Source organism: Primulina huaijiensis, chromosome 1 (assembly GCF_012295235.1).
Source record: "Primulina huaijiensis isolate GDHJ02 chromosome 1, ASM1229523v2, whole genome shotgun sequence".
Taxonomy (NCBI): Eukaryota; Viridiplantae; Streptophyta; class Magnoliopsida; order Lamiales; family Gesneriaceae; genus Primulina; species Primulina huaijiensis.
The window spans coordinates 10,043,445-10,057,944 of record NC_133306.1 but is presented as its reverse complement, the minus strand read 5'-3'; the positions used below and the strand labels follow the sequence as shown (position 1 = coordinate 10,057,944).

Sequence of the window (14,500 nt, the reverse complement as noted above, 5' to 3'; positions counted from 1 at the left end):
AAAAAAATAAAATAAAATTAGTAGGATTTTAATTAAAAATTGTGGACGTTTCAGTATGCCTATGCGATTTTCACATCATGAAAAAATCCCCTATAATAAAGTTTGTTCGAGATTTATACATATATTTTTTTTTTGTGTCTTAAATTTCTTCAACAAATGTAAGGCCCATGGACCTACCTCTTTTGAGTCATGCAATCATAGCACTCATGATAATACATACGACACTTACTCACAGAACTCCTCACACGTGGCTGTCACTAGTAGAATTTTCTTGATTTACTTTGTGTATTCAATGAAGTTATAAGTAGATAATTGTCGAAGTAGACGCAAGTGAAGTAATAGGTAACCATTTTACTTCTCATTATCACCGAAGTCGTATCCAAAAAATTAACGAAGTCTTTGGCCGGAATTAAACCGATGCCGAAGTAAAACAACGTCTTCTACATCGTCGATTTCGTAAAGTACAGAAGTAATAGCTTATATATAATTGCATAGTTTATCTAGAATGACGAAGTAAATGTGTTGTATAATTTCACAGGTTTTGTATTTTTGTGAAGTAATTGATGCGAACGACTTCAGTGTTATGGAACTAAATTAGCGACGATTTTGATAAGATAGACCGTCGCTAGTTAGCGACGGTTTTGTCAAATATCGTCGCTAATTAGTGACGGTATTCGCAAAAATCGTCGCTAATAATATTATTTTTTTAAAAAAAATTAGTTTTGTAATTTTATAATTATTTCTACATATTTTTAAATAATTTCCTCAACACATCTAAATATCATATTTTTAAATTTGTAAATAATCTATCAAACAATTTAACCTTCGCTAAAAAAAACTAAGCTAACAACAAAATTAAATTCATGATCGTAAATTAAAAATTGAAGCTAAAAAATATATCCTTAAGCGTCCAAGAGAGAAAAATGAACGAAGATGTGAAGTTGTACGGAGAAAAATGAACCGAGGAGGCGGGTTATAGGAAATTTGCGATAGAGTTTATTAAACCGTCGCTATTAGAGACGATTTTAATTAAACTGTGGCTAATTAGCAACTGTTTATGTAAAACCGTCGCTAATTAGCGACGGTATCTTATTCATCGCCGATTTGTTTAGCGACGGTTTATAAAAACCGTCGCTACAATTAGCGACGGTATATGTAAAACCGTCGCTAATTAGCAACGGTATCTTATTCATCACAGATTTGTTTAGCGACGATTTTTATAAACTGTCTCTACAATTAGCGACGTTATATGTAAAACCGTCGCTATTAGCGACGGTATATAAACCGTCGTCGATTTGCTTAGCGACGGTTTACAAAAAACATCGCTAATTACGACAGTTTAGTAAACATCGTCGCTCATTATCGACGGTTTAGACACCGTCGCTAATCACGACGGTTAATAGAGAACGACTTAACAATTATTGAGTTGTGATGAAGTAAATTCTTTCTTTAACTTCGACATAATTTTAATATGACCAGTTATTTTGTATTTTATTACTTCATCATTTAAAGAAAATTAATTAAAATTATGGTTCATTTTTTTACTTCACTAAATATAAATTTCAAATATTTTTTTAACTTTTCACTTCATCAAAACTATTATGTCGAAGTAAAATGTTACAAAAAATTAGAAATGAAGCCCGTGTCTTTTAAATTGTGAAGTAAAAATTAATGTTTTACTTCGCTGATGTTATTACCGAAGTTGATTGATATATACTATTTCATAATTAATAATCGCCGAAGTAACGAGTGGCGAAGTAAAAACGTAAAATTCTACTAGTGTGTGGAGTACGTTCCTCCCCAGATTTCGATAATCCAAGTACTTAAGGCCTAGACGAGGTCTTAGGTTCGAAATCTGGGGAGGCACGTACTCCATAGCGAGGTGTAGGGAGTTCTGTGAGTAAGTATAGCATGAGATATCATGAGAGCTGCGATTGCAAGACCCAAAAAGGTTAGGCCCATGTGCGTTTCAACAAATATGTTAATTCAAAGTGTATTATAATTCTATTTAGCTAGCTAAATAATTTAGCCACGAAATCGAAGTTCAAACCATGGTACACGCTTCTTGCATGCATGAGTGATTGATTGTGAGTAGATTAGGTTGTAAACAAATCGAATCGAGTTAAATATGACAAAAAATTTGAAGGCTCGAATTCGTTTTATTCGAGTTTGAGCTTGATTCGAAGTTAAAAATTTTTAAACCTTTGGCTCAAATTAAAGCTGGAGTTCGGCTTGAAAGATTCGAACATATTCTCGAACTATTTGAATCATTGTTCGAAAATAAATATTCGAAAGACTCGAAATTTATTTATTTAATAGATAATTATATTCTATTAATAAAATACTAAAGCTCGCAAACTATTATAACAAAATAATTTGTGTTAGGGTTGGGCTCTAAAATATTTCGAATATGTTTGAATTCAACCCGAATTCGATAAGCTCGAAAATGAATCAAATATTTTTTGAGTCGGTTCGGTTTGTTTGCATCTCTAGGGTGAATGTACTCTTGATCTCATTTTATTTTTTGAAATGAAATTAGACACAAAATAACATATTTCGAGATGAATTATTTGATTAAAAAAATACTACTCATGAAATAATAGTATACACGTTTTCACCTCTTGTAAAGATCTTTTTTCTTTTTTTTTTTTTAAACTTCTTATAAAGACTTTTTAGTTATTGGAAAGATGATATCAGAGACTTTTTTTCATGTGCAAAATATATCGTTACCCATCCAGATCATGAAATGAATCGTTGAGACCATATGCAATGAATAAAATTGATGAAGCACTAAAAAGGTATAATATGGCATGCTCAACTGTTTCCGGATTCCGATTCTGACCAATTTCGGAACCACCGGTGCATAAACAGTCCATTTACTCATGACTAGCTAGATAGAATATAATATGATGTAAAATCACTTCACAGAAAAGTTTATTCCAACTTATTCTTGGAGATGAAAACTATTCTTTTATTTAAGTTCGATTCGATCGGTAAATTCTAAACGTACCATCCCCGTCTCCGGCCAATACGCAACAATGATTCCGGCAACTTCTCCTTCACAACCTCGCTAACAAATCGGAACTCTTCAAGAACTCTCACATCCGCTCCATTCCTGATCAACGGCGGAAAGAAAAGCCAAAAGCTAGTCCCCACCACGAACCCCATCGTTAACACCGACCTCACCAACCACGGCAGCCGCCATTTCTTCCTATCCAGAGTCTCCTTCAAACCGAACTCCGCCACCACACCCACCCCTTGAAGCACAAAGAACGCCGTGGTCTCCCAGGAAGGCCGGGCCCGCGTTATGTACCAAAACAAAAGCTCGTGCATGAGTCCGGACACGAGAAATGCCGCCAGCACCGCCGGGAGTGCAGCCCAATCTCTCCCAAGCACCTCCGCGGCTGCAGATCGAACAGGCTTGTATATTACCTGGCGCAGTAAACTGCTGACCGTTATGTTCCACCTCCTGCCCCAGAATTCTTGAAGCGAGGTTGCAAGATAGGGCTCGTCGGATGCGGGCTCGAGCTCCAGCCCCACCAGGATCCCAACCCAGAAACTCGATAGCGAAATTATAATATCCACCATTAAAAACACTAGACAACAGTACCCGAGTAACAAAATAATAAGATGGACGTGTTCTTTCTGATCAGTCAATACAGCTAACATCAGCAGAAAAACTGGGATCTCAGTGGCCAAATTTAGCGGCAATTTCTTGGATTTTTGGGGCGGTGGGGTGCCCTTTTTGGGCTTGATCATAAATGGTAAAGCGGCTATGATAATGAAAACGGGAAGAGATTTTGTGGGATTTGATGAAAGCGGGCCCTGATCGAAGGCACATAGAAGTAGCTTGAAATTGGCGAGCCATGTGATGAAGAATGCGGTGATTGCGGCGAAGAATGCAGAGGTTAAATACAGAGGAAGAGTTGCAAAAAGGAAGAAAATAGGCAAAAAAGAAAGCAAGCGCCATTTTCCTTTCGGCAACCTTGATGAAATCAAATGGCAGCAGCAGAGTGAAGTGATCACTCCTAAGCTCACATTACAAAGATTCTTGATTTCATCTTCCATTTTGATCTGTATGGAAAGCTTATTCCGCTTGTTAATTGATCTTTTGGGGAATTAAACAGTAAGAACCGCTATCAAAATGCCGAAAATAAAGAAACAACAAAAGAAAAAGGTGGTGGAAGAAAAGAAAATTTCGCATGTACAGACAAACGAATCCCCACCAATCCATTTCTAGTTTTGGAGGAAGCATAATGGAATTTTGTAAAGCGCAACGCAGCTGCTTTTCAACTTTAGCTTGCCGGCGGCGGGCTTATTTATCGTGTAATGAATAATGGGTTAATTGAGATTCAGTATCTTTTGTAAATAAGTTTTGGTTTTAGTATCTGGACAGAGAAAATTTCTTTAAAAATACCAAAATCGCCCTTATAACCTATTTTGATTTGAATTGATCCCCGCGCTTTCAAAATGGCTTCAAAATGGTATCAGAGCTGTAGGTTAATTTATTTCAAATACATTATTTATTATTATAAAGAAACGAAATGTTTGAGGAGGAGAATTTCGAAAATTATGAATCCGAACTTAGGTTCGAGAAAATTATTTTACAAGGATTATTCCAATATTTTGGAATATACACAAGAACATCTAACTATTGTTATATATCCAGAGCAGAAAGGGAAACCCCAGCACCCTCAGGTAAACTTATGATTCAATCTAATAAGTTTATGGAAATTGTATCAGATTCTTCTAAGCTCTCTTTAGATCTTAGAGAAATTCAGAAAAAGTACAAAACTATGGCAATATACTATACTTTGTACCACAACGAGTTGAAAAAATCTTTGAAAACCAGGAAGAAATTCTTGGAATATTAAAGGATATTCAAACAAGAATTCAAAAACTAGAAAAACAACCTAGTTCTAGTAAAAGAACTTCAGGAGGTTGGTTACCACCATCATTTGGTACTGAACCTTTATTACATCAACAAAAGAAAGCCAGAGTGGTGTCAAAACCTTTGACTGAAGAAGAAAAGATGATCAATCTACTAAAGTCTGTCTCAGAAAAGAAATTAATCTGATGACAACGTTAGAAAGGATTGGTCTAGAGGATCTACAAGAGTTTGCAGAATCTTTCGCAAATCTCAAAGTTGTAGATCTAAAGATGAACACAGCAGGAGGTGAAACACCTGCTATAACTTGGTCATCTTCACAGGAACCACCAAGGGAAATTGTGGGATCTCAAAATATACACATGAGAGAATCTCAAACTGATTTCCATACTGGTGGAGGTTCACACCCTGCGGGAACAAGAACAAGGAGAAATCAAATTCCCTTGCACCAAACACCCTATGGGAAAACTATTTTAGATCCTATACATCCTTACGGGGTTATGCTTAACCTTGATGTATTAGATTTCAAAAACAGAGAAGAACTCATAGACGATTGGACATCTGCTATGAGAATTGCAGCAGGAACACTTGATCTCAACAGAGAAGGATTCATTAAACTCCTAGAAATGAGTCTTATGGGATCAGTGAAAATTGCTTGGGACATGACTTCGGTGGAAACTAAAGAGTCGGTCCTAGCCGGAGAATCTCTAAGCGAGATAGCCGGAAGAATGGCTACCCTATTTAAAGCACAATTTATAGGGGTAGACTATTTTAATAGTCAAGACACAGAGAAGAGGAAGAAATATACTCAAGCTCTGTATAGTCTTGAATTACATGACATCTGTTTAGTAGATGAATACATTATGTTATTCACTAAATATAGACGGAATTCAGGAGTCGAAGAAGACATAGCTATGCAGCTTTTCTTCGCAAAAATGCCAAGTCCCTAGAGAGAAATGCTCATAAGGGAATATGTACCTGGAAATCCAGATACATTGGCACGAAGAGCTTCTTTCCTTAAAGGAAAATTGGCGGAATGGTGCCATTTGGCAGCATTACAAAAGAATTACAAACGATTAAGGGGTATTAACAAACGTACTCCTTTGTGTTGTAAGGAAAATGATCTTCCAACAATTATTGGAAGTAAACCACAAAAGCATAAAAGGAAAAGTTTCAGAACTCATCCTTATGCTAGAAGTGGAAGAAGTTCTTGGAAACCAAGAACAGTTTAGTCTAGACAGAAAGCCAGATCTTATAAATCTTGACAAAGAAGCGGACCATCTAGAAGTAGGATATCCTCCCAAGCATCGAGTACATCTCGAAGAACTGGAAGAACACCTACAAAGAAAACTTTCAGAAGAGCTCATACACGAGCTAATGAAAGTTTTAAGGATTGTAATTGCTGGACATGTGGAGCAAGAGGTCATATCTCGACTAACTGTCCAGAAAATGAAAAAAGAGGTATCAAACGCTTCAATCCAACTCCGGATATTGAAGAAGCAGTCTATTACCAAGATCTTATTCAGGTATACCGATTTGAGGACATTGCCTCAGATGAAAGTATATATGAAGAAGAAGAAGTCCTAAGTCAGGAAGAATCCGATGGAACTGAATCGGAATCTGACTGAAAACGAGGTGTTTTGACACGAAACACATGAGGATTTGTCTGGGTTCTTTAGCCAGACAACAATATCTCATAACATGGTCCAAAAGATTATGAAAGAAAATCCTAGTCTACAGAGATATCAAGGATTCTCTGCAGGACATGTAGAAAAGTTCTTAGGAAATCTTGGCCTAAGAAACAGAAAGCATCATCTGATCTATAAAGTTTCTAGAAGGGAAATGGCAATCCCAATGGAACTTACTGGAAATAGAATGGAGATGCAACTAATTCCTTCTGAAGAAATTAAGGAAGAATTAAAAAAACTCAAGATAGAAGTAGCGAAGACCATGTCTTGGATTCATATTGGAGCAATCCAAATTATGATAAAAGCTACTTTCAAATAAGGTATAGATTCACCCATTGATATTGCTATATGCGATAAAAGAATGGGAAACCTTCAAGATTCAGTGCTGGGAACTATCTCAGGAAATCTCTGTGCAGGCAAGATTGTAGGAGTAATCTATCCAAGGATTGCCTACAACCTGGCAGATCGAGATTTTAGTCGAGCCTTGACATTGCATCAAAATTTGAAGGAGAGAAGACTGATGAAGGAAAGTAATAGACCATATTCTATTACCTATCAAATCTCATATGCTTTATCTAATACACATCATTCAGAGTTGTTTATTAGAAATCAGTTTATAGAGATACCAGAAATATTCGGAAAAGTTGCTCAGGCAATTTATCCAGAACGAATTGAATTTCCTGTAATACAGGAAACAGATATCCAAATACAAGACAAACCGATTCTACAAAGGAATCAGAGTCTTAGATTGGAATCAAGAAGACTATCTTTTCAAGGAGATAGAATTACAAGCTACAGATGGGGAAAAACCCCTATCCAAGAAACCCAACATGAGCTAAAAAGTTTTTCAACAATAGGAAAACTTAGATGCTTAAAAGGGTGGGAGGAAGTTGAAATAGTATTTGATATTACGAAACAAAGGAATTAATTTCCTTGTAATACCATCTAATATTTAGAACAACCTATGATAGGAACTTACCAAGGAATGATCCAAGTCGGAGAATTGGAAGTTCATATCACAGGGATTCCAGGAAAAGAACCAGATCAATTGGTTCTTGGACTAGAGTGTCTTGAGGAACATAAACCTTGGAAACATCTAGAGTATGGAATGAAGTTTATGGCAGCAGATAAGATGTGGAAAATCCAATGACCACAAGTCTATTTTCCATATACATTCCAGTAGGAATGTTATATGAACAATATAAGGTAGAATATTTTGCTGCTTATATTGATTCAGGTGCTGGCATTTGTACAGCAAAACGAGGAGTTTTTCCAAATAATTTGGAAGAAGAATTACCAAAGATTGCTGGAAGAGATTTTTCCAGAAGAATCTTAATCTTATGTAAAGGGATTAAGATGACTGAAATAATGATTGGCGGTGCTGGGCAAACACCTTGGTATAAGGTGAAGACACCACCAATTTATTTTTACTAGGAAACAATTTCCTACAAATGTTCAAATCTTATACTCAAGAAAATGAGACTAGAAGATTAGTGTTTACAACTCCTTGTAACCACAAAATTATAGTCCAGAGACTAAGAGAGGCATTTTACAGAAAATTGCCGATCCAGTTTCGCAGCAAGCGTGGTGATTCAGGACAACTTCTGAACCCAAAAATGAAAGATTCTAGAAGGTTTGGAGAAACAATGCTCCAGTTGAGAGCAGATAAAACGCTCCAACCAGAAGATATGGAATACCTGAAGATAACTCTACATCAGAATGAAGTAGAGTTTGAATCTAAGGTATCCTTAGAAGATGTCAAGAAAAGGATCAAAGAAAATTACAATGAAGATCCTTTGGCATGGTGGGACAGAAATCAACTCAAAGCTTGCCTTAAAATTAAAGAAGGCAAAGAGTATGAATTTGTCCGTTGCAAGCCTATCCCAATGAATATCATAGATCAAAGGGATATGCAGATTATAATCAAGGAACATTTGGACCTTGGTTTAATCAAAGCAGGAATGTCACCATATAGCAGTCCAGGTTTTCTTGTAAGAAATCATGGTGAGATAAAACGAGGAAAACCCAGATTAGTTATTAATTATCAAGAAATTAATAAGATTCTTGAATTTGATGGGTATTTTATACCTAGTAGAGAACATCTAATAAGTTGCATACGCAAGCCAAGATATTCTCTAAGTTCGACTGTAAGTCTGGATTTTACCAGATTAGGATGCAAGAAGAAAGCAAGAAATTCACAGCTTTCTTTACACCACAAGGACATTATATTTGGGAGGTATTACCAATGGGATTGGCTAATTCACCTCAGATATTTCAAAAAAAAATGGATAATATTTTTAAAGATTATTTTAAATTTATGTTTGTTTATATTGACGATGTTTTAATAGCATCTAAAGATATGAATAAACATGTTAAGCATTTGGAGATTTTCTCCAATGTTTGTAAAAAAGAAGGACTGGTTTTATCTGAAAAGAAAGCAGTCATTGCAACAAGAAAGATTGAACTCCTCGGAATTGAAATCGATGAGTCAGGAATTATTCTGCAAGAACACATAGTGGAAAAAGTGCAGAATTTTCCAGAAAGTCTCAAAGATAAGAAGCAACTTCAAAGTTTTTTAGGAGTTGTTAATTTTACTGGGATGTTTATTAAAAACCTAGCAAAACACAGGAAAGTGTTTAGTCCATTATTAAAGAAAGATGCAAGATTTATATGGACAAATGAACACACAAAGGGATTAGTTCAATTAAAGGAGATTTGTAAAAATCTTCCAAAAATGGCTATTCCTCAAGATGAGGATGATCTGGTATTATACACAGATGCCAGTGATCATTGGTGGGCAGCAGTTCTTACTAAGCTCACACCAGATGGAGAACAACCATGCAGGTATTGTAGTGGTTTATTCTCAGATCAGATGGCATATCAACGAAAAAGAATTTTATGCAGTAAAAAGGGCTTTTGAGAAATGGCCATTATTTTTATTTGCAAAGAAATTCACTTTGAAAGTTGATAACANAAAAAAAAGTTATCATGCTAAAAATGACAAAGAATGGGTCAAAGGTGAATTGGCATATAATTGCTTATTCTACTAATGAGTGGCCGAAAAATCCACTAATAAATGGAGGAGAATTATTTTCTAATTAGTAAATTTATAACCCTTAAAAGCCTCACTAATCCTTTAATTAATTTAGTGAACTAACCCCTTAATTATGGAACTTAATTGAATTTATTTTCTACTCACCTCAAGTAACTTAAATAATTCCTTAAACTCCCTTTTTAACTTAAATGAACTTACTTGCTAGCTAAAATAAATTTTGGGAATGTTTTCTGAATCTTAAATTTTATCTCTAAGCTCCAACTCCAGTCCGGCCTCACTGAATTAACTGAAATGATAAAGTTAAACTACTACGTAAAATAATTAAATTTAAATACTCATGCAATAAAAATCATTTTAATTTAAATACTAGAATTATGCATGACTTATACGTGGTCTAAGTTACGGGTTCTACACAAGCATTATGTCAAAATTATATTTTTGATATTGTGATTATTAAATCTCATGAGAATATTCTTGCAGATTTTTTAACAAGAGATGGACAACATTGACATTGATGCTATTATCAAGATACAGAGGCATTGGAGGGAACACCTTGAAATGCTTCAAACCGAGTTTAACAAGTTAGCACTAAACGCAGAAGTTGCGGAAAGGCTTCAACAAGCTGATAAGAGAATTGTCTCTGATCGAATCACAAGATGTTTACAGGCATATACTCAGTTATGGTCTGTAATGCAAAGGCCTATCCTCTAAGGCATTGAGAAACCATTGGTTTCCCAAATGGAGAGTTTTCGAGTACAGGACTCTATACCTGGAGCAGGGGATTCAAATACCCCTAGCACAAGTGTTAAGTCGGGATCATATCCAGATGAGTCGACTGAAACAAAAATTGAGACTCCAGATCCTTATCTCGAGTCCTCAAGTCAACCATTCACCTCGGGGATTGAAGAGGGAGAGATCAACCTTAGGCCTCAAACTGACAAAGGCAAAACTAAGGTTGGTACTAATGAAAATGCAATTTCTCCATTTCAGGTTTACCAACAAAATTGGGAGAAATTAAACACTAGAATTGGCATCAACCCAGTCATGGTTCGAGTTGATGTTGCAGGAAAATATCCTAGGGTATGGATGAAACAAAATTCATATCCAAAAAAGGTCAAAGCCTGGTATGAATTTGGGGCTCTTGCTTCAGTTTATACTACTTCGCCCAGCTTCCCGGAGATATCAGCATTACCAAAATGGATACAGGAAGCGGTACATGAAACTTGGACAAACAATGATCATTTGTCCAGAGGAGATATTTTGGAGCTATATTTTTTCAGTGTAGTACCAGAACCAGCAGGGAAAGGCTCACACGAAGCCTTTCATTTCATCAAGTTAAGGAGGCCAGACATGAATTCTCAAAAATTTATAAAGGATCCTCCTACAAATGAAAACTCCTTAGTCTCTTCATTCAATGAAGATGACATATCTACCAGGAGAGCATGGGGTATTTGGGTCTGTCTCACGGAGATGGATAAAGTCAAATTTCCATTTAAGTTTTACCAAAATTCTTTAAATGGATCATTCCTGTTAAACACTATGACAGGAAAAACTACAAGCTTTGCAGAAGAACTATTCGAAAAGAAAAGAAATCTTTTGTGGAACAGCAAGCTGATGGCAATTAAAGAAACTCGCCGAAAATTTTGTAACATGGCACATATAGGAAAATGGTCAGAAAACATCTGGCTTGAATGCCAAAACCAGAAAGAACCTGAATTCGGTAAAGGATTCAAACCGAGATCTGATCGGAAACACTTTACCAACACAAGCACAAGTGGGGATGGACCACATTCACGTTTTCCTCGACGGCACCGAAGCCAAAGATTCCTCGACAAAGTTAAAAGGGACATGTGACCAAACCCATTAACAAGGATCACTACCATGTGAGTGGAATAAAAGGACTACCAATAATCGGTGGAAAAGGACACAAGAACCACTAAGGATGAGTGGTAAATAACAAAAGGACATTGGATACTATATCTTAAAAGAATCCAATGAATAAAAGCAAAACAACTGGTCCCGAAAATTTTATCTATATAAGAGAACAAAATGAAACCAGTAAAATACACAAGGAAGAAACATAAAGAAAATGTATTTTCATATCTGAAGGTGTTAAAAAGGAAAATCAAGTATGAAAAGAAGGAGCTAAAAGCTCTCAGAGCAATAGCTCAGAATTTCCAAGAGAAAGGAGATGAAATCACAGCTGATCTTGTTTTAACGCATTCCTACTGGCAGTGCGGAGAAATAAGAGAATGAGAAAAGTTGATGTCTAGATTAATAACCTAGACATATCATAGGGACCACTCAACCACTACATGGTCCATTTGCAAGCTGTAAAAGTTTATCAAGATTTGAAGTCCGAGTTTCAAATCCGAAGAAGCCTTCCATAAATAAGGCAGGAAGAAGGAAGTGAAGATCATCGAACATTTTCCTCATTTCTTTCAAAACCAATTGTAATATCTTATCTTTTTAGTTTATGTGTTTTTCAAGTTCGGCTACTATAAGTAGCTAAGCAAGTTCCTCCTCCTCTACAGGAGGTTTCTATGTAATAAATAAATGTTTGTGTTTAAATAAAGAGATCTTTGCTCTCAGCCCTCTCATGTATTATTTTTCAAAATTTTATATTTTATTGTACGCTCTAAGGTAGGAAACGAATTAGAGCTGTGCTAAGTGTTGCTGAAGGAATCTGCTTAGTAATCATCGGTTGCGATTGTGTGGTTGGACTGTGAGGAGCAGTTCATAAAACACGGTGGATATAACCCGGTGGCACTCTGGTCAAAAAGGTAAATTATTTAATTTATCTTACGGAAGCATGATGGGCCTTTAATTTAAAAAGAAAAATCAATGTAATTAAAATTAAGGTTGAGGGTTATTTTGGGAAAAATTTGAAAACTAAGGTATCAAATCCAAAATTAAAAAACTTTGGGTACTGATACACAAGTTGCCCATGATTAATCTTGCATGAGAAAAAGCCAAAGTTGATTTTTTATGATTTCTCAAAGAACACCACTAATAGCTAAAAGCGTTGAATCATTGTCTTACAATGTGTATGCTAGTGCAGTTCTGTATCGCAGCGTTTGGTTGGGCGGATTAGGTGTGATAGATTATTTTATCACACTTAATCCGACGTTTGGTACGATTTTTATTTAACCACCCTAATCCTTCCTATGAGTGATTAGGTGGTATTACGTGTGATAAAATAATACCTCCTTCTTCCGTAGGATTATTAATCCCTCCTCTATCCCTACTCTCTTTCCAATTTTACCCTTCTTCCTTCACGGCTATTGAACCACCTCGGCTGCCGGACCGCCGTCGCCGTTGCCGTACCGCCGTCGCCGTTGCCGTTGCCGTACCGCCGTCGCCGTTGCCGCCGCCGTCGCCGTTGCCGGACATTCGTCGGACCGCACCGCCGGACCTTCGCTGGAACGCCCTCGCCGGACCTCCGCCACCCTCGCCGTTGCCGGACCGCCGCCGCCGCCGCCGACAAACATACGCCGGACCGCACCGCCGGACCTTCGCCGGAACGCCATCTCCGCCGCCGGACTGCCGACTTACCGCCGTCGTCGGACCGACGCCGTCGCCGCCACGTCGGCTGCCGGATCCGTCACCGGACCACCGTCGGATTGCCGGACCGCCGCCGCCGGAGTGGAAGAAGAAAAAAAAAGAGGAAGGGCAATTTTGTCCTTTCATAAAAAATTTCAAAATTATCCTACACTTAAAAATCTTACCAAACATACTACCATATATTACATATCTACGACAATCATTTTCTTTATCATTTACATACTAATCATTAGTTTATTTTATCCTGCAACCAAACGCAGTATGTATTTATGCTTGTATTGACTCCAATTTTATGGATGCATGGAAGGAAAACAGGTGATTTAAATAATTTTCAGGGATAGAAAATTAAAATCTTTTATTTTGAAAATTTCACATAAAATAATATTGATCAATTATCAGGTTCAAAAGAGGTTTTACTGTTTTGAACTCGAACTGGTATCCAAATTTCTAATGACTTTTAAGTGTGCAATAATTTATAACTGTTGGATCTCGGTTTTCTCGTGTCCCAAACGCAGCGGAAGTTTTAAAATTTTCATTTTATTTTGACAATCAATATATATTAATTTGAACACTCGTATGGTTTTATGATTAAACATACATAGGGAGTTTAATAGTATTACCTTTGGTGATTAAATCACTTGGCTCCAACTAATCCGGTATTGACTGATCCAGCTCTTGATAAATCCCTACGAACTTTCTTTAAGGACTCCTTTCTTCTAATCACGTCCACGATTAGATGATTTGTTCCTATTCTAATTCGCACTAGAAAAATTAGAAGAAGTTTTTACGTAGGAGATTGAAAACGAGAGACGGCTCAAAGTTTTCCTAAAAGGAAATGGCAGAATTTTCAAGCTTTGGGAGAGAGTTTTTTCGAAATTTGTGAAGGTGATGGCTAAGGTTATGGCTTGATTACACCTATTTATAATTAAGTCATAACCCAATATTCATAATTAACATTAATGGGCCTGATCAATTATTTGGGTTGGCCCAACTAGTTTAATTAATTAATCAAGGTCCATTAAGAATTTTAATTATTTAGTATATTGGACTTGTACTCCTACAAGCCTATTAAACATACTTCCCACTATATTTAATTTAATATTTAATAAACTCAACTTTTGAGTTTAATAAATTAAATTCTCAAATTTTTATAATTTCAACTCCTTGAATTTATTCTCTCAACGTGAACAAACGATCCAGTGCTTGTGTGACTCTCAATGGTACAGGGATACAGCTAGCCGTGAGTTCACAACTCTTTGTGATTCAGGACATAATCCTTTATTCGGGCTTACCCTTATTTGCCCC

At 36.4% G+C, this 14,500-nt stretch overlaps 1 protein-coding gene across 1 annotated transcript; it reads right to left on the bottom strand.

Moving 5' to 3' along the window:
* Positions 1-2,767: 2,767 nt before the first annotated feature.
* On the bottom strand, positions 2,768-4,269 carry LOC140990864 (probable long-chain-alcohol O-fatty-acyltransferase 5). Its single transcript, XM_073460734.1, has one exon. It carries the CDS (start codon positions 4,066-4,068, stop codon positions 3,001-3,003), a length of 1,068 nt encoding a protein of 355 aa, XP_073316835.1. The 5' UTR covers positions 4,069-4,269; the 3' UTR covers positions 2,768-3,000.
* Positions 4,270-14,500: the final 10,231 nt, after the last annotated feature.